The sequence below is a fragment of the Passer domesticus genome, chromosome 3 (genome assembly GCF_036417665.1).
Source record: "Passer domesticus isolate bPasDom1 chromosome 3, bPasDom1.hap1, whole genome shotgun sequence".
Lineage (NCBI taxonomy): Eukaryota > Metazoa > Chordata > Aves > Passeriformes > Passeridae > Passer > Passer domesticus.
Window position 1 is genome coordinate 64,933,252 of NC_087476.1, and position 21,356 is coordinate 64,954,607.

The window sequence follows — 21,356 nt, forward strand, 5'->3', positions numbered from 1 at the left end:
CCAGCCTAAAGCCCAGTCCAGTCACTCGGACAAGGCAAAGAAAATTGTTTAGCTAAATCTGTATTCACATGATCAAGCAAGCCAGAAATCCTGACTGTTTCCTTCCAGAATTCATATCTGTTTCCTCTTCTACTGTAAGCAAAGCAGTTTCATGAGGATGTGATAACAACATGAGTTATCACATGAATACTTACAAATTCAAATGAAAAAGCCCTTGATGTGGAAAGTGCTGTGAATTCTACTACTGAACAATCAACCTTTATTTGCCTAGCTAGCAGTACCTCAAGCAGAAGTTATTTGCTTTAACTCCACCTGAAGAAAATCTGATTCCTGACTAAGTACTGCCTTTTTTATAAGATACAAGTTATGAAGTTTTGTTCTGTGTTTTTTGGTTTTTTTTTCCAGGAATCAAACATGTAAAAAACACAAACATGAAGCTGAGTACCTCAAACTACTGAGCCTACCAAATGATTATCTCTTCTTCCCATTCCTGCATTCTTTGACTCCACACTTATTTAAGTATACTAGATTTCAGCATTTACTGGTTTTCCCACATACTCCAATGTACTTAAAGTGACTAAAATGAAACCACAAGAGGGAAAACTACTAGGATGACTGTTGCTGAGGAGGAAAAACCAGCAACCCAGGTCTGGTTCCCTCAAACTGTCTGATGATTCGTATTTAAAGTGTTGAGAGTTAAGAGTCATCTTCTGCCCGGATTTGTACTGCTGCAAGTCAGCTGAGCTTATGAAATAGATCTGGCACCATGAAGAGGACTGTCTCCTCCACAGGATACGAGTAATGGCCATTTGAGTAAATGCAAGTTACTCACATCCTGCTAGTGGACTAATCTGTCTCTGTACATTCACACTCATTTTTAGTTGCCTCCAGGAATCTGAAGGTGAATCTCATTTGTTACCTAATGAAAGTAATTTCACCAGATACAACACAAGCACACTGAAAAACCACCATTACTCATACATACAGTGTAAGCAACGCAGCATTTCTTGAGTTGCTTAATTAGGGTCCATCTCTGAACACTCAGCATTCACCACACAAGCCTCAATCTCCCTGGCTGGCTACAGTACATTCCCAGCTGATTTGCTCCAGGTATTAAAGAGCAATATGATCTCCTCTTACATTATCCACAATCACTCTTACTTATTATTCTTTTAAACTGAATGATTCCCAAGAGTAGGGTGACAGATTGTACATCTTCCTCAGATCCCAAGACCTACCTCCCCTTTTTCAAAATGCAAGTGGAACAAGCATTTTTTTATTAAACTGCACACATTTTTAATAACAGACATACAATGACCAACCAGCCAACCCTAGCAGGCATTCAAAAGTCATAGACTGATACCTATTTAATATTCAAGTTTATATATACAATTACGGAGAATATACAAGTACATACAAAAAACAAGCACTTCGAAATACCTACAAAGACGTGATTCTACCTAAGAAATTAAATTATTCTGGTACAAAGTACTGTAAATTATAGGTCTCAATAGCAGACACAATGTTTGAAGACTGAATGCATAGGAAGAATTCAGTGACCAAGCTGCAGAGATGAGATAATCCAGAGTTCTGAAGAAACAAGCCACACAGTTTCATAAAGTCTATTAAATCACAGCAGTGCAATTACAGGAGGATAAAAAATTACCGACTGGTACTGAGACAACCATAGGCCTATGACCCTGACTTCAAGAGAAGGCAAGAGGTTTTGAACCATAAGCGGTGCGGAGCACAGGTTAAGATGCAGATTCAACTGATTGAGTACCCTGCTAACCTGTCAACTCATCTCTCCCTAATGAAAATGCTGCAGGTCTAACCTGGACTTCAGTAATGACATGCCATATGTTGGTGAGATCGGAAAAAACTGACAGACGAGATTTACACAGTTAAGGAAAAAGCATGTGCTCTTTACCCAGTAATATACCACGTTTAAAGAGAAAGTAGTGGGACAGGGCAGCGTTTCGCAAGTTTTTAGTAGTGGTGGCTATCAAAATCCAAGCCGTACGGGAGTCGCTCAGCGTTGCCCAAGAGAAGCGCGGTCCTGTGAAGGGATCCCAGTGCACGCAAAGCTCGGGGAGAGGTCTGGCGGTGGCAGAGGAGAGGCCATGCGCTCGGAAGGGCACGGCGAACACAGCCGGCACAGCTCCTGCAGCGGCCGCGCTGCCCGGCGGCCCCGGGGCGCCGCTTCTCCGTCACCCTGGCCGCGGGGCCGCCGCTGCGGAGCTCCACGCGGGCCGGGAGGGCTCTCCGCGCCGGCACTGAGCCCCGCTGCCCGGGGGAGGTCAGCCTCGGAGCAGCGGAGCTACTCGCTCTGGTTTTCAGCCGAGCTCTATCACCCCGCGTACGAAAGCCACGCAACAGACCGGACCGGGGCAGCGCCGTGGGCAAACTGACGTGGCTTCAGCGCGGCACAAACTGCGGTGCGCGGGTCCCGGCGGCGGCAGAGAGCTGCCCACAGCACGGGTTCCTTCTCAGCCCGGCCGCGCTCCGTCCGGCAGCTCCGCGGCCCCGGCGGCTCCGACCCACGACGGGACGAGGGCTCCCTGCCACCCCCGGCCCCCAGCCGCGTTTGCCCCGCAGATTCCCCGAGCAGCAGCGCGGGGGAAACCTACCTGCCGAACCGCCCAGGGCATCCTCGCTCTCCAAAACGCCTCTGTGCTTCGCCCCGCGGAGCTCCCCCTTCGATTTCCAAACGAGCTTTACCATCTTGATCATCTCGGGCAAGTCCCAGGCCAGGGTCCCCTGCTGATAACCGGGCAGGCTGCCCATGGGAAAGGGCATCGGCTCGTCCCCCGTCCTCCTCCGCCTGCCCGGCTCTGCCGCGGGGAAGAAGCGCTCCAGCACCGGCATCCTGGCCCGGGCCCCCCGCCGGGGAGCGGCAGCCACCCCCCGGCCCGAGCAGCCGCGATGGGCATCCAGAGCGGGGCGAGGGCGCCCGGCTGCCCACCGCCGCCGCCCCTCGCCAGGGGCGCGCCCGGCCCCGCGGAAGGAAGGAGCGCCGGGCTCCGGCGGCCGCGCTGGGCTCCCGCCGCTGCGCGCCCTCAGCCCGCTGCCAGGCGCCTGCAGCCGGGGCGAAGCGGCTGCCGCGGGGCCGGCGCGGGGCCGCCGCTCATGCCGGCGCGGCGCCGGGACCCGGGGGCGGGGGCTCGGGCCGCTGCTGCGGGCGGCACTCGGGGCAGCGGGGCCGCGCCGCCACAGCCGCAGCTCACAGCCCGCTAAGCGCCGCGGCGGAAACACTTTGACTTTATCCCTGCCGTGATGCCGTGGGGGAGCCCCCACCGCCCCGCCTTCCTCCTCGCCCCGCTGGCTGCGGAGCCGCTGGGGCTTTTGGCCTTTTAGTCAAGGCCCGCCGTCACCTCGGCTGCCCTTCGGCGGGAGGCTGGGCGGTGATTCACGGGACGCTGCGAGGGCCCGGAGCGGAGCACGAGTGCGCTGTGGGTGCCCCCGCCTGCCCCGCTGCCGGACGCCAGCCCGAGCGGGCACCCGGAGGGACCGGCGCTGGAGGGGTCGCAGAGAACGAGCTGGTGACAGGACGGGTTTAGGGGAGGTGTTGGGGTCTGCCCCGCGCCCGCAGCCACTTCGGCTGTAAAGCTCCACCTGAACGGGTTCACTTTAGGACAGTGCCCGGTGGCAGCGGTCGCTCCCAGACTACGACGAGGAGGCAATTATTCATCGCTAATCTTTAAAAACAAGGCAAAGCCGCCCGGGGGAGTGCTCTGGCTCCCGCAGCAGCAGAGGTGGCGTGCTGGGGCTGCGCAGCTGTCAGCGAGGGCTTCCCCGGACTTGTGGGCTGCCTTTGGCCAGACCCTGTAGCAGCACCCGTCCCTTCCCGGGGATCCCGGACCCGCAGGGGCCATGCGATTTTCACAACATTTATATTGCCTTTCTACAGGATACCTCTTTTAGCCTGCTCGTGGTACTGTTCTGTCCCTTAGTTTACGGAGCGTACAGCGGGGGAGTGGAGGTTGAGCTCTTGCACCAGCACTTAGTTTTCAGTAAAATTGCAGAAGACTTATTTAATGGGATTTTAGTGGGCATTATAACATTTCCTCACATGCATAGTTAATACGTTACATTCTCTGGGTTACATTCAGTGTTCTGCCTTCTCTCCAGATGGAAAAATAAACCGTCAAACAAGCAGGATCTTCCCTCACACAGGAAGAGAAGCCAAGAGAATGGATTGAAACTTAACACCCTTACATGTAGAAAACAGAGTGCACGCCTCTCCTTCTCATTAACATCATGTTGTTTCCCCTGTTACAGGATCTCTGTTTTGCTTATATTGATGCTCCAACCTCAAACTGACAACTGTAATGGTCTGCTAAAGTTTTGATTGCAGACGGTGGTGCCTTAGCATTAGCCCTCTACACTTGGTAGCTTTGCCTTGAAAATTATGAAGCAATTCCAAAGTAGTATAGTATTGTTGTTGTGCTGATATTTTTCTGTCTTTTGTATCAGGATATCCTGACTCATTGAACAAAGGAGTTAAGAACAAAGAAACAGATTATGTGCAGTACAGTAGTACAAGCACTGACAGCATTCATACAATTTGTGATTATAATTTTCTAGAAAGGCAAATTTTATTGGTTTTATTTTCATATGGCTTATTTTAATATTTAAAGTGTTTTATATTGGTGTGTCTCATGCAATTACTCTTTAAAGCACTGTTCCTATCAAAGAGGGATACAGTATGCAACTGAAATCCAGAAGACTTTGAAGACTCTTTGCCTACTGAGTAGTCTAAACCTTACACCCCAACTACTTAATTTTAGTTTTGTGCAACAAGGAGTTGCAGTAACTTTTTTCAGCTATTGTTTTTCCTCTTTGTTTACCTCTGTGCTTTCTGGTCCCCACTGAGGCAAAGAGCCAGAGCACTTTGAAAGAAAGGCTATCCTTGTGGCATTTCCAGCTACACTGAATGCAAAAAGTGATCAAGAAATAACTGAAGGCAGCACTTAGCACTGTGGTTTAGCTGCAGGGTGATGTACTGCCGAAGGTTGGACTCAATGGTTATGGAGGTCTTTCCCAGCCATAATAAAAGATACAAAACATTGTGGAAGGCAATGTATCTACAGATGTCCAGACTAATTTTTAGATGAATATCTGAAAATTTAAGTGGTTGACAGAACTTAGCCACCAGCCCTCTTGATAGCAAGAATAAAATTTGCTGAGATTTCAGAATCTACATTACCTTCTCGTGTCCTTAAAATTGGTTTTGTATCATTAAAAAAGGTTACCTTAACCTTAAAAAAGGTTTTGTATCATTTGTAGTTGGGTCAGTTGGGTAGGTACCTGTCTTATGGATAGGATCGGGATTAATTGTTGTATTTGTTTTCACTCACAGTTCTACAGGTGCAAAGAAGGAAGCCAGTCAAAAAACAAACTGAAATACATCTGTTGTTGTAGTATCAGTATTTCAAGAAGCTGTGTAATAAACCTAACGAAATGTATGTATTTTTTTATCTTGTAAAATTACTGTCAAATGAAAACAACTGTTTTAGATAGTCTGGAGTTTTTGTTTTTCTTTCTGATTTCTGGCCAGTTTAAGGATCATCAGTTGTGAATGAAAAAAATATATTAAAACTGTTGCTTGGCATTTATCGGTATGTCTGTAAATTAATTAATCTTATTCTTAATAAACTTATACTTCACAGTTGTACTCAAATTCTGTGATTACTTATCTTTAATTTATCCAAGATTTTGCTGTAACTGACTTTTTTTTTGGGCTTTTTCATTATAAGAATGCAACCACATAGGAGCTGCTCACAAGAAAACCTTGAAGGTCTATATTTGAATATGAGGAGTTCTAGCACCAAATATCAGCTGTAGCATCACTCTCAGAGATTTCTAATTGACAAAATGCTCAGATTTTGCAAATTCTCTGTTTTTCTGACTTCAGCTATGCTCTGATGATTTACTCAGCTTGAAGATGTGACCTCAACATCATGCATACTCCTACACAGCAATATACCCAGTCATTTATAACTGCATTTTAAACAGTCCTTCAGCAAGCTTGGCTCACCTGAAATTTCTCTTTTGCATTCACACTTCCAGCCATATTTGAAGGAAATAGTTCAGCAGAGATGGATGGCTTTATTTCTATCAGCTGCGTTTCTCCCTGACTCCGAGTTAAAGAAGCTTAAGTGATTACAAGGGAAATATAAATGCATTAGCTCTGTCCCTTATTCATTCTGAGAAGCAATGCCAAAAAAATGGCAAATGGAGTCATCCGAAAACATGACAAGGGAGTGCATATTTTCACAGGTAGACATGAGAACTGGAAAAGACTTGAGGAAAGGAATACTGTAGTGGGAGAAAAGGGAAGAGAGTAAGCTGACAGATTAATAGCTGATGTTTCATAGTTGGTGTCTCTTAAAAAAGTTTTACTTGTTTGCTTATTCACTCCAAAGTTATGTACTAAGAGCAGCAGCAGCATAATTGCATGCCAGATGGTAGAGGAAGTGCCTCGTGTATCTTTCCAGTCTACTGAAGCCTGCAGGGTTCTTGTTAACCCACTGCTCTGGTTTTCATTGCAAACCCCTTGCTTCCCCTTTTTTTCTTTTCCTTCCTTCAAAGAAAAAGAAGGGAGGGGGGAAGGAAAAAAAAAAGAAAAAAAGAAAAGCCATAGTTTAAACTGGCAATAGCACCATCCTTCTGGCTTTGAGCTACCCTGTCTTGTGCCAAATATACTGTCTCCAGCAGCTCTCCCACAACAAATCAGTCCAGACACACAAAAGCTGTAAAAAAAGAATGGTGAAGAAAGATCCTTGATTCTCCTCTTCTAGCCCCCCACAGCCTTTTCCTTTTGCTTCCCTCCTCAAGCTTCATTCCCAAGCAGTGGTCTCCTTCTTGCCAGTACTGTAAGCGATACTGGGACCTCCAGCCTGCAGCTTTGCTGACAGCTTCCTTAGAGTACAGGCGCCTTTGCCTTTCTGTATTAACAGGCTATTGTAAAGCAGAAGTTATATTCTATTATTCCTCCCACTTCCATCTGATAGCTGATTTTGAAAAATTGGCTCATAAATTATTAGTGTGGCAGAGTCATTACTTCTGGAAACTTTGCCTATTCTTTCAGCTAACCCAGACCACTGCATTGTGTCAGAACTTGCATTTCCAAACAGATACCTAAAAAAATTTATATAGTCTGTTTTTACAGTATATTATTAAAAATATGGAAAAATGCTCCCAATTTTTAAGTGATTCACAAACATTAAGAAGTCCAAATGTAGAGACCAGTTTCAAAGACTATCAAATACTGATTTTACAAAATGTAAAGCATGTATCCTTTAGACGGCATTTAGTGCAATCATCTTAAATCAGTAGCTGCTTATGGTATGCCTTTGTCTCAGGGATCGTGGAGTCATGCAGAGACCATTGCCTAGAGTCAGAACCAGAAGATGACACCATCACCAGGATCAAGTTTTAGGAGGTTTCAGGGGGGTGAGTTTAGTGTAGAAGATTGCAAGTTCTGGGGCACAGTCCCTACACAGAAAGTTTAAAAAAAAAAAAAAGTGCACATTTGCAGGGCAGGATAACCAGAGGAACAGAGAAAACAAGAATGCAAGTGAGTACTTTTAAAAGGGACAAGGGAACAAAGTGCCTAAGAAAGTTGGAAAATATGACAGAAGAAACATAAGCAGGCACAGTTATGCAGAATTTTTTCTAATAACCTCCTGGAAGGTTTCTTTCATCACTTTAAAAATCATAGTATAATTTTCTTATTCTTTGCCCCACATTTGTCTCATTCCAGATGTCTATTATTTTTAATGTCATTCTTACTAGTAAGAACAATTACTCTCATTTATTGCTATCATTGCAATTACTTCATTAAATATGAAAAAAATTTATATTTATTTGAGGACAGTTGCTGTGTCTTTGCTCTAAAGTGGACATATCAAATTCTCTAAATTTTATCTCAGAACATTTTTCCCAACCATTAAATTATTTTGATATTCTTACTAAGAATTCTCGAAAATTCACTAACGTTTCTTTGATATATACTTAAAGTATGCAGTAGATTATTTTTGCCTGCTACCAACTCACTGTCAAGAGCAGTGAGCTGAATTGTTAAGAGAATGGTACAATTAATTAATTAATTAGTTCATATTGCCTGAGCTTTGCACAGCATCACACTTGAGAGCCTCGCCTACTGGGAAATGTACAAGACAGGCAATGGGTTCATAAACTGTTGGTTGTTTTCATCAGTTAACCAGATTCCTTGGAAAAAGTTTCTGAAAATGGAGGAATAAGGATTTCTTGAGTTCTGTAGGGTAAGGAGAAAATACCTTTTACATTCTTAGTGCAAGTGAGAGAATAAATTTTTAGGATTAATGATTTGTACTACTAACTAAGCAAAAATGCTTGCAGTACAGGAATAAACAGAAGTCCATAACTAATTGGAAACAGCAAGGTGGTGTAATATTTCCTTTGCTTGCTCAGGAAAATTAAAAGTTCAGCATACTGAATGTGATGATTCAAATCTCCCACAGTAAACAGCAAAATTCTATGTGGCTTTAAAGGAAATAGAAAGTAACAGAGAATAGACCCATCTCACCTTAATAAACCATAATAAGAAAATAATAATGATAAGCTGGAAGGGAATTGAAAAGGGAATTGTCGGCGTGATTTTTAATTGTGTTGCACAATGTATCTGATGGACTCTTAGTTTATTCCCTCCCTTAATTCTTACACACAAACAAAATTTACCTGATACAAGGCAAAGTTAAGGGATTTTAAAAAAACTCATTGCCTGAGTTTACGGAGTGATCATTGTAACAGATGTTTAATGATGGACTAGGCTAATGGAGTGGGAGGTTAAGAATACTGCATCAGCTTGAAAATGTTGGTAGAAATCAGGTAGGTGGAAAATAATAACCTGTTATTTGGGACCGTGGACATGCTAGTAATCATCTTTATGAAACAACCCTATGAAAAGAATAACCTCTGCATCCCACAGGATTCCCTTTAGGGAATACACGAAAAAAAGCTGAGTAGAAAAAGGAACTAACTATGTGAGAGACACCTATCCCTTAAATACATAACTAATAGTGAGTAACTGTAGGGTCTCCATGAATTCAAAGGGATTGCTGCCATCTTTAAAGATGAGCATGTATAGATATTTTCTCTGTTGGGACCTTTGTGTCTAAAAATTATTGCAGCAGTTTGAAAGATGAGAGATGTGCCACATTTGAGATGTTTCTTCTGTCACTTCTTACCTTAATGAGATGGCATAGGTGGCCGCATGGCCTGTGGTGTCCTTGCCCCTTATGGCATTCAGAAAAGACTTGTGGCTATGATTTTGTCTTTTTCCTTATTTTGAAATTATAAAAGTGAGTAGCTAAGAAATCTGCATTAAGTGATATCTAGTTTAAATTTTTTGTCAAAGAAAGCTTAATACCATAAGAATAAATGGAATGGAAATATAAGGATAAATGCAGACAAATAATAGTACTTGTTTCCTCTTTTGTAAATCAGATCTAACAATTATGATAACTGGTTTTTCTTTTCACTTTTAAAATGGAGATTAATATCTGACTAGGAAAATAAGAACTATTTTAAATAAAATTAATGCACATTTCTTAACTTTGTTAACTTGTTAGGTATTTGATGGCTGCACATATTAATATTGCAGAGTATCTACTTCTCATTATTCTTCAGTCTATATCTTTCTGGCTTTAATAGTTAATGGTGAATTTAGCTCTTTGTATAATCCCATTTAGACCTTATAACGAGCATTGGGATTGCATAGGTGCAGACCTCTCCCAAATTTATTCCTATTTGCAATGCAAGAGTTAAATAATAAACTGAATTACATTTTATCTGATGCCATTCTGGTTGCAGACTTATTATTATCTCTGACTAAATAAGTTTGAATCATGTTGAATAGCTAGGCCACTAAGTATTTCAGATTAAATATCTACAATACTTGGGTACCATACCTACACTTCTGCTCATGTTGTATCCACACTTTGTGTTTCTCCATGCTGCCTGCACATCAGCATTCCAATGACGTGCATCTCCCAAAGCTGGCATTACTTGCCCTCTCACAGAAGCCCTACGGCTTCATTTCCCTCTTTGCATCTTGCGTGACAGCAGTGGGTGCAGTTTGCCGTGGGGATGGACAGGAGATGCAGCTGGGAAGTCGTGGGAAAGCCCTAACAATGATGCACAAATATCCTAGTGATAAACTAAGCTCCCTCTGACCTAGTTTCTCATGACTGCAAAATCAGGCCATATTTACTGTAATCAAGCTCTTTGCATTTCTTACAAATGCATTTGTGTAAATGTAGCTCCACTGGGATGAGCAGCTTTGGAAATATGCTGTCACCCCTGTCCTGGCATTTTTTTACCATGCACTCAAAACCCACTGACAATCATGCAAACACCCATTGGTTCTTTTCTTCACTACAGATTCTTCTTGAAATATATGCATACTGATGAAGCTGCAGAAGGAAAAAAAAACTCTGAGTAGATAGCCTAGGAGGAAAAGTTCTCTCCACTAGATCTCCAGATGGAGGGAAGGCTTTCTGGAGAACCTGTTTCTATCAGATGTATTTGGTCAGGTTGCTCTCAGTAATGTAGTTCCAGCTGTACTGTGCTTTCCAAGATATCCTGACAATGTGTAGAGCCATAAATGTTTTCTAAGATATCTATTGCATTATTTTTTCCAATCCAGGCAATCACACATCATTTTTCCAGGCTCTGCACAGCTTTTATCATAGCAATAACAATTTAGATACACAGCAATTTTAAGATTTAAAAACCACAAATGCTTAGTAAAAGAAATATTCAGGTTATTTTGAAAAGATGGTCATGCAAATACTGTACTGTATGCAGATTTTCCCCCAGACCTTAGCCACATATTGAAATGTGAGCTTTGGTCATGGTATTGACATCCATAAATATCTCTTTCCATGAGTAACAGTGCAATTACATAAGTTTTCAGGGGGGACTGCCAGTCAAAATTTTGTCTCCCTATCATCACCTGTGGTACTAGGACCTACATTTGCTTGTGCTTTTTTTCTGAGGTTTGCAGTATCGTGTGCCAAATCAACTAAAAGGCATCACTGGCTACTTAATGTTACAAATTTTTTGGGGTTACACTCTTTAGCTTGCCTTCTACTGACAGAGACCCTCTAGAAACAGCAAAACCATTTTCAGCTACCTTGGGTTGGGATGAAAGTTAAACATAAGAGTGGTTGCTCCCACAATCAGTGTCTGCCAGTTGCAATCTGAAGATGCTTAATTCAGAAACCAAGCTCAGATCCCTAGAATGACAGGCGCCATTTACTCTGTGTAAGCATGGGCTTGTCACACAGTCACCCTTTTATTGGGGTCTGTGGAGTTCTGATCACACTCAGAGAAGCTGACTGAGGGACATTGCTGTGGGTTTCCGTCAGCCAAGGAAAGACAATTTTGATGCTCAAGGGAGCACTGAAGTTCTAGGAACACTTTTGCTTCCCAGTTCTATATTCACTGTCCATACAGTTCTTGAGTTCTTTGAATAGTGGAGATGTTACTGTGCGTTTGTTACCATGTCCCAGAATCAGGGTTTAAAAAGAAAAGTCCAAGCAATGGCCTAGTCTATCTTTTCATTTGTTTTTTAATGGAATATTGTGAATATACTAAATAAGTTAAAGGGTTTGTGTTATTTTTATCAAGAACTCCTTATGCACTTCAATGAAACCTATTACATAGTTGTTGCTGGCTTTTTTTAAAGTATAATATCAATGTTCAAGTAATACCAGGTGAAACTGATTCAGCCACCACTAACTGGCCTTTCAGAAAGGGAAAGGAATCCTTCAGTATTTCCAACTTCATTTGGAACATTGGTGCAGCGAACAATTTAGCAAGGCTAGTATGAAAGGAAGTGATGTAACTTTTACCAAATTTTCTGATGTGGAAACAAGAGTCAAGCATCAATTGGCCTACTATTCTGGTAAACCACTAGTTTCCTGTCCCAATGAACTGGAAAATGAAGTGCATCTCCTTTGCTGATATTTGCAGTCTACATCAGCTGGTTTCTTAATGGTTAAATATCAGATTTCCAACTATGCCATAGCATGTGCTTGAGTAAGTCCAATAGGAAATACTTATTTAAGTCTCATTTTGGCCTGAACATAAACTTCCCTTTCTACTGATATCAGAAACAGAAGTGTGTGCTGATCTAGGACTGCCTATTGGTTCATAAAGATATTCTTTTAAAAATCATTAGTTCCTTAGTTCAGAATATAATTCCTAAGATAATGGTAGTAATGTTAGCAGTAGCAAGTTGGAAAGCAGAATTTGTTTCACAGAAATGTCAGATTTTTTTTATTAGAAGGTAGAAGTTAAAACCAAATGTCCATCAAGCTGAATTTAAATTTTTGCAGGAAATTACTTCTGAGAAAATATTTTTTCATTTTGATGTAGTGAGTGTTCTGTTGAGATAACCTCAAAAAATTGCAATCTAATCAGAGATCCTATAACGTGGTATTTGAATAACATTTAACCTGGTATTTTAATAACATTTGAATAAACATGTTAGAATATTAAAGCCTAAATAAATTAACAAAACAATAGTGAAGGAAGATTACCAGAAAAGGTCAGAATGTAACGCCGGTTGTTTTCCTAACAAAATGAGAAACAAGAAGCAACTTTTCCCTTATAGAAAAAATTGCTAATAATTTATTTTTTAGGAAAAAAAAAAGAAAATACTCTCTTTTCTAAGGCAGTAAGAATCCACTGGGAAAAAAAAACCAAAACAACAAAAACAAAAACAAAAAAAAAAACCAACCAAACAAAAAAACCCCAAAACAAAACAAAACAGAAAACCAGCTTGCTGGAGCTATTTTATTGAACATTTTGTCTATGAGCGTGTGGGAGCCAGAGCAAGCACTGAACAATGTGAATGCAAGAGTGAGGATGGGTTTGAGTAAAGAGCTCAGTGGCTTGCAGAGGAAAACCTGATAGCAGCCCTGTAGCACTCAAAGGTAGTGGTAAAACCCCTGCCTTGGTGGCTCTGCAGCTCATGTCCATTCCTGAGGCTGGGACCAATGTACTGTGATAGAGGAACTGGCAGAAGTTTTTGTGTTGAAACAAGGTTCAACAGTGAAGAGATATACAGGAGAAAATTCATGGTAAAAGAGAACCATAGAATGATTTGGATTCGAAGGGACCTCTAAAGGTCATCTAGTCCAAAGCTCCTGCAATGAGGTGATATCTTCAACTAGATCAGGTTGCTCAGAGGCCTCTCCAGGCCAGCCTTGAATGGTTTTCTAGATAAGATGAAAAATAATAAGCTCATAGTTTATATATTTAAATATCAAAGGTAAATAATAGTTTCATTTAACATGTACATCAATTTTATTTTTGTCATTTCACTGCAGCATAGAGTCAAATATAACTTTTCTAATAGCTTTTTTTTTCTTTAATACTAAGTACCAATATATTTTAGTGTGTATGTGGGAGTACAAATCATTCAAATTAGATAATGTGGTAACAGATGTCTGTGTTATTTGAGCCTTATTTTGCTAGATGTCATACAGACAGGTTGTAATTATCATTTAAAGGTCAGTGTAAGAAACAGGGAGGCTTTCACAACGCTGACTAGTTTACTTTGCCTTCTACTCTGAATCACTGCATTAGAGAGTCTGTGTCTTCCCTTTGACTCAAAGAGGAACCATGGGAAAACAGCTAGACAATTTAACCAGCCAAGTTTTGTGCTGATATTTGGGTAAGCTAATTGTACTCTAAATTATAGTAATGGACACTGGAGTAGCATTTGAGACAGACCAACTGTCCTAAATTGTAACATTTGCTATTTAAACATTGTATAGTAGAATTTGTCATACATCCAAGCAAACAAACTTTCCTTCTTGTTTTGATGTTCAAAATGTTCCATTGCTTTCGAAAAAAATAAATATTGGAGTCATCTGTGCACCCCATTTGTTATTGAGATCAGAAGTAGGATAAGAATGGTGCAGAAGGCACTTCCAGGGAAGAGAATCTCATGAGAAAATTCTGATCTCAGGTTTTCTGCCTAAATTCCAAGATACTAAGATAAATTGAAACATTCAGAATTTTATTTCTTAAAAATAAAATGCACTCACCAAAGCTTTTGAGGTTTGCCTGTTATCTACTAAATGTATCAGCAGTATTGCTTGAGAAGTTTTGATTTTGTAAATTCAGTCTCTGAAGCTTGAGGAATAGTAATAGTAATGGCTGTGTGAATATCTACAAACTAGCACAATAACCAAAATAGTTTTGTTTTCATCAGTTCTCATAATATCTATTCTTGTTTAAGGAGTTCAATACTTCCCCTCTCCCACACACTGTCCTTACGGGAAAATAAAGGAAAATGAGCTGTGCTTTCATAATGGTCTTTCATCTCTACAGATGTCACCTGAAGAATATTTGTGAAAAGATCTGTCACAAATTACACATATCCTTGAAAATTTACTTCTTTTCAGAGCAGATACTAACTCAGCTCTCTGGTCTGTCACAATTCCTGTGTGACACTAAGAAATCAGTTGTAATCACTTCAGCCTTATCTAAGCTGCCTAAACTCTGGAGCTCCCCCTCCTTCTATGGCTGGCAATGGGAGACAGCTGAGATCTGGGATGAGGTCTTGAGCTGATTTTTTGTTTTTCTTTTGCCTCCTGGTTTCTCTGTGAAGAAGTCCAGGCATGTAAGTTGAAAAAGTATCATGCTACACTGGATAATGGTGGTTGATAAGGAAACCAGAACTAAGCTCTTTGTGGCATCTGTCACACTCTATACATGTAATTATTCTTTTTGGGTAGTATGGGAATAGTGTTAACTTTTTTTCATAGGAAGAAAGTAAGGTTAGGAATAATGAACCTCTAGTAGACTGTAATAACAGAGGCCTTACACCTCTTTCTAAACACATTTATTTTGAAGAATCTGTCTTGTATACATATAGTTTAACAGTTGGACTTGATGATCTAAAAGGTCTTCTCTAATCTAAATGATTCTGTGGTTGTGTGAACCTGGACTATCAAGATTTATAGCTATCTAGTCACCCTCAGGGCACAAGTGCAATTGGCACGACAGTACAAATAACAAATGCAAGTTGAAATGTAACCCTGTTAGCCAGGTTCAGATATGGTGGTGTTTTTCCCAGGGAGTCGAGTAGGAGTTCATCACTTTGCAATGTCTGTGAGTCATGCCAGGTAGCACTGGCAGCCCTGCCTGACCTTGCCAAGTGCCGTGTCCCCAGCTAAACTGAGCCTCTCCGTGTGAAGGACACGTGAGAAGCCTTTCCCTGGGCCAGCTGTGTGCAGGGAGGGAGTACTTGCAACCACCCCTAAAGCCCTCAGCGGGCACAGTGTTCAAGTGGTGTTATTGTTGTCTTTTTGTCCAGCTCATTTCTGCTTGGCTGGACAAAATTATTGTTGACAAGAAGTGTCTTGTAACTTTAGTTGCTTTTATTATGAATAATATTTAAAAGGGGGTTTTTTTGGTTGCTCAAAATAATTTGATGATTTGTGTTTGATTATTTGTGTTGTCTTGCCAGTAACTCCTGGGCTATTAGGTGAGGGTGCAGTTGCAAACTATGTGAATAGCTGTAAGCTCTGCTGTTCACCCATGACTGAAGTGTGACCAAAGCTGAAGAGGGTTGGATATCAGTGCAATTTCTGTCTATGGAACTTGAATAGATTATGAGCAAAAATTTAAGACAATGTTGTATCCAAACCAATATTTTGGTCAGAGAAGTGGGATAAAGACCAATTCTTGTCAGAACAGTGGGATAAACACCAATACTAAGAAACATCTATCACTGTCACAAGTAACAAAGGCCACAGTTAGTTTATCCCCTAAATGGTTTGTGAGGAGTCGTTTCCCTTTATTTAACACAGGGAAGACTGCTTACCTCATTTATCTTTTGCTTCAGTCCTGTTGTGACTGGCGGATCAGCTGAAGCGTTGCAGCTGGCAGGCACAGCCCACACGTGCAGCCTGGCCCAAGCTGGGCAAAGCTCTGGGCCTGGCTGGAGACTGAGAGGCTTTGGAGGTGAAATGTGCTCAGAAATTTCTCTGTCTGGCCTATCACCAGCACTGCATGCTGCAGCTCTGAAATCAGCTGCCTTCTCACCTAAATACCAAAAAAGTGCTATTGCTGTTGAGATGAGCCAATTTGCTCTACACAGCAAGCAAAGGGATGTGCATCTCTGAGAGCAGCTGGCACTTAAATGTGTTTCAACATGAGCTACCCTGGATGAAGTGCTGTGAAGCAGTAAGGAAGGGAGGCAGAAATTCCTGATTTCTCTGTTCCAGATGTGTGTAGCCTTGGGTGGGAAGAAAATCTTCCCATCCCATCTGAAAGTAACAGTGTCTTGTTTATGAGAAGAGCATAGACTTTGGAAAGTTGTTATTCTGAGTATCTGTAATCAGTTTTTGTGCATGTCTTTCACATGTGCCATTTTCCACATTATTGAAGACATTTTTTTGTTCAATTTTGGTAAGAATTTACATTAAACTCCTCCAATTGTACTACACTAAAAAGCATTTAAATGTATAAAATCCCTTTGCATTATGAATCCATAGATTACAAAACCTAGAAGCTGATTTCCAAAGACAGTGCTGATTTGGATGTCCAGATTCCAGACAATCCAGTTAGAAGCATCTAAAATTAATTGATTTTCAAGAACTAATTAATAAGTATCATTTCACTAAAAGGGTATTTCTTTAACATATTGCATTTTGGTGTCATAAAATAATAGCCTGAGGTTTTAAGTTATGATGGAAAAGATATAATAGCTGAGCTATCATCATTCCTTAAAGAGCCAAATTGCCTTTTCAAATATGTGATATCATGTTTCTTGGCTGGACTAATTCCTCCCATGTAATGGAATATTGTCTGCATTCTCAGAGCATGTCCAACTTAGTGATTTTTCTCTTTTATACCGTGCAAAATGCCTTTTACATACGCACTGTATGCATTGTATGCATTGTATTGCATTTGCATAGTACTGCACAATGAGCACTGTACATTTTCTAGAAAATATGTATTCCCTCTAATGCCCATGTATGTGGACTAGGCCATGCATGCAGACATAGCAAGACAAGCCAACACTCCCACGCATGCACTTCTGGGACATTTAGAATTCAAAATATAAATATCAAGCAATGTGAGACTCTCTCTCTACACCTGTAGCTGCATTACCTATGATCACTGTTGAAAAATTAAGGTTGGACACTAGTTGAAACCAAGTGTTTTAGAATTTTCCTAATTACTCTGTAACCAGAACTGGCTGCTTTTAAACATGACATGAACTGGATGTCTGATTTGCCATACATGTGAGCCCTCTCAAAACATTACTGGCCTCAATACTTTTCCTCCACACAGAGGAGGAAACTCTTGAACTAGTCATCCTTGGGTCCCTTCTAGTTAACCAACAGAAACAACTTATTTGATTCACAGGAGGTATTTACATTGCCACATTTTATTTTGAGAGATGAAAAGAGTAGTCAAAACGCCTGTCTTTCTGTTGACTGGCAGGAAGCCTCAGATATAAACATTCTTATTGTGGACATATAAAGGTAAAAAAGTGGTAAGGAAAAAGCATACTGCTCCCCTGGCCATTCAATGTGCACTCTGTAAACAGAATTTACTGCCCTCAGTATTGTGCAATAACAATTCCTTCTTTAGAGCTCAGATTGCCCATTTTTACTCTTCAACCAAGACCCTTCTGTGCCTTTTTGTCACATGCTTTCTTTTCCAAGATGAAACTCCTTAAGCAGTAATTTAATAGAGTGAGAACATAGTTAAAGACATCAGACCCAGGAGTTGCTTTATAATGTTATAAAGTTCCATAATTTCTTTTGTACATTTATTTTGTATGTTTGATCTATGCATAAAACTTGACTAAACAAGCCTAGGAAATGTATTAATCTTGATATTTTGGCTCAATACCAGTCTCTTACAAACTTTTCCTCACTTCATTCATCCAAAACAATCTAAAACTTCAGCCAGGGTTATCTATTTCTATATTCAGCCTACGATGGAAAAAGAGGAAAATATTAACAGCTATTCCATAATGATGAGACAATGAAATGAAATACCTCCAAATAACTCCACTAGATTTTAATTCTTTTTCCTCTATAGAAGCCTGAGGAAATAAAAAAAATCCCATTTAGATAGGCCAAGTTTTAGGGGACAGTTAATGACAGAAACAGTAATTACAGGAAAGGCCACCTCAAAGAGCCTGAGTTCCACATCAGTAACAAACTGTTACTGATGAATCAAGAAGATAAGACTACCTTTACGGACAAACGGGAAAGGGTCTAAAAACAGATATTCCTGTTAACAATGGGAAAATATCTGGAGAAAAGCCAAAGTCTCATTTATTTGTGCAGTCTTTAGGGAAAAAAGTATAATGTATGGTTTCCATGTTAAGAATATGAGAAAGCAAATTAGTAACTGAGAGGCTGTTCAAACAGAAATCTATCTTAAAAGGTAGTGTATGATTTCTAGGGTTTGTACGTGATGAAGCTTTTGTAATACTTATGTGGATGGTTTGAGGATGTTTATAAAGAGACACACAAAAGTGGCTTTTAGCATAGGAAAGAGAGAGAGCACAGTAGGGAATCTGACTTCCTGTCACATAATTGAGCAAAGTGTTAAAGGAGAGGAGGTATACCAATTTTGTGGTGGTAGGAGATGAGGAGAAGGCTGTTGGGATCTGCAGCTGCCCTGAGCCAGAGGAATTTGTTTGTTACAGCCTTATGAGCTTCCATGTGTCTGTTTTCCTGGGGGCAGGAGCTAAAACCTGTTGTGATGTGATAGTCCTTGACTTCCTGGAAGCAGCAGATAGCCCACCACATGACGAATAGCCTCAGCGCACTGGGGTGGCCAAACCACCCACCTCCTACAATCTCCCATCAGCCAATGGGAGGTGTGATAAAAACTTCCACTACAATTCTAGGGGAACCATTGGGACTCTGGGACTCAGCACTGACACAATTTTTGGAGAGGGATGCATGGTTGAGCAGCTGTAGAACAGAAGCAGGGATGAGAGTTTGGTGAGGACAGAAGTACCACACCGCCTAGGTCTCATGACAACCCAGGGTGAGTTGAAAGTGGCAAATTCAGGTACAATTAACAATGAATCCCACAAGTACATCAGTTGGAATTTTTGCTGCCTGTAGAGAGAACTTGATGGTGATGGAAGGTATTCACTGCAGCTGCTCTCTGCTGGCTGGAGCTACAACTAGATGCCCACAGGCACGGGGAGATGTATGTGTTCTTTGCTTTTGTCAACTGATAACTTCCTGGACTTCTGAATTGGGAGAGTCTTAAGTTTTTACCTCACCATAAAATGAAATGCCAAGAGCATCAGGTCTGTAATTTAACAATCATCATGAAGCCAGTAAGTGTAGCTTTGTTTAAGTAAGACCTGGTTAGGTCACATCTCTTAAAAGTAAATGAGAAGGAAAGATTAAAGTGGGTTCAGCAGCAAACGATTATCTTTGACCACATGTTATCAACTAGATGGCCTTATGCCTTTAAGACTAGGTTAATTATGGTTTTTTCCAACAATATCCAATTACATGACGAATAACCTTGGCATCTAAGGCAGGAACCTCTGATATGCGTCAGTTCTTACCTCAAGAAGAGTGTTTATCAGAGTTATCAGTGCTGGCTGCTGAAAAATCAGCCTGCTATTGTTACATTCCCATTCAGAGCATTCTGTCTTCCAAAACATCCGAGCAGACCTGACAGACAGAAGGCTGAGAGTGCTCTGACGTACTCTGCCAGAGGGAACTCCTGGGGGGAATAAGCCAACTGCATTCATTGCACTTCCTCCTTTGTAGTGTGTGGTAACCTAGCTGGGGAATCCAGGGGAAATCTCTTCTGTGAGAGACCAAGCAGCAAGTACATATTGGAAATAGTCAAGCCATAGTTCTGCATTGCACTTAGTTTGCTCCAGGTTCTTGTTAGGCCAGTGGTTGCAAATTACAAGGAGAGAAATATCTTACACTGTGGAAAAAAAGGCTTTTATGTACAGGGATCACTCCACAATTGCTCCACAAAGAGAGAAGCATTCAATTTCTGACTAGCCTTAGATCACACAAGCAACAAAGACTGAAAAGCATTATTAGAACAAGTGTTACCAATAAAATACTTCCTAAGAATAGATTACAAGGTGATGTTGTTTGTACAGTAACACCTTGTACCGTCTTTGAATAAGAAGAATCACTATAAATTGGAAAACAAAGGCATAAACTTCATTACAAAATTGTTTGAGATATTCATTAATAGCAATGGCTATTTGATATATATATAATTTATTTATCAGTTTAGCTATATAATACTCTAATTAACCTGGGATTTGCACTTATTATATACGTCTTGTTTGAATTTTGGGTTAATGCTTTAGGAACATCCACTGTCCCAAAGAAAAACTATCTTCCCAGCCCTTTGCCAGAAAAAAATAAGCTTTTGACTCACAGCTAATAACAGTTTTGTTAATAATTAAAGACTGTTGATAATTAGAAGCAGCCTAAAACTGCTATACATGTATAGCATGTACATGTATAACATGTACATGCTATACAGATAAGATCTGTCAGTCTGTGTTTCTCAATGATTATGAAAACATAGCATAGGTCATCAAGATGTTACGGCCTAGATCAAAAAAATGTTCTTGAACTGGGATTTTAGAATTTCAAATAGGACTTTGTGCTTACATCCAAGGATAAGACCCTGAAAACTCCCATTTCACTTTTGTTTGACATTGAAAATGCTTCAGCACTCTGCCTGGCGCAAATTTCTTGGTTGGCTTTCTTGCTTTCTATCTTTAAAACCCAGTTGGTTTCTGAAACATTTGAGAGAGCGTACTCAAAATAACCTCAGATTGAGACAGAGCTCAGAAGCCACTGCTGCTTTCATGTTTCCATCCTATCTGCATCCAGATGTTTTTCCTCCAGAAAAGAACACTTTTTCTGGAGTTCCCTTGGGTTCAATCCCATTGGTGTTCTCAGTGCCTGCCAGGTACAGCTCATCACAAGCTCTAGCGGTGACCACTACAAAATAAAGAGATGCCTTTTCTTTATATAAAAGTAAAACCGAGCATGATATTTATATATCCATTTAGTGTTTATAAGGGTTATCCATAAATTGGGGAAGAATAAATGTCGCTGTCAGCTTCCACAACTTGTAGCTCCTAGCGGAACACTTGCCTGCAGCATTAGGTGTACTGAGCAGGAGCAGCCCTTCTGTGCAATAAAGAATTCAAGGTTGTGTATGTGTATGCAAATGGGAAATGAGTTTGTAGTGTAATAGTTTTGATATTTACCTAGAACGAGGGAGAATGGAAGTCTTGTCTGAAATTC

The 21,356-nt window shown here is 40.9% G+C and overlaps 1 protein-coding gene across 4 annotated transcripts in view; it reads right to left on the reverse strand.

The window, feature by feature from the left end:
• Positions 1–21,356, reverse strand: part of PDE7B (phosphodiesterase 7B) — a 169,914-nt gene that overhangs the window by 78,580 nt on the left and 69,978 nt on the right. Inside the window, exon 1 of one of the 4 annotated variants that reach the window (XM_064413606.1) lies at positions 2,631–2,952. The exons of the other annotated variants lie outside the window; for them this stretch is intronic. Coding sequence (XP_064269676.1) covers positions 2,631–2,868 — 238 coding nt within the window. The 5' untranslated portion in view covers positions 2,869–2,952. Of the gene's footprint in view, positions 1–2,630; positions 2,953–21,356 lie in introns of those variants that run through there. 4 annotated transcript variants of the gene reach the window in all.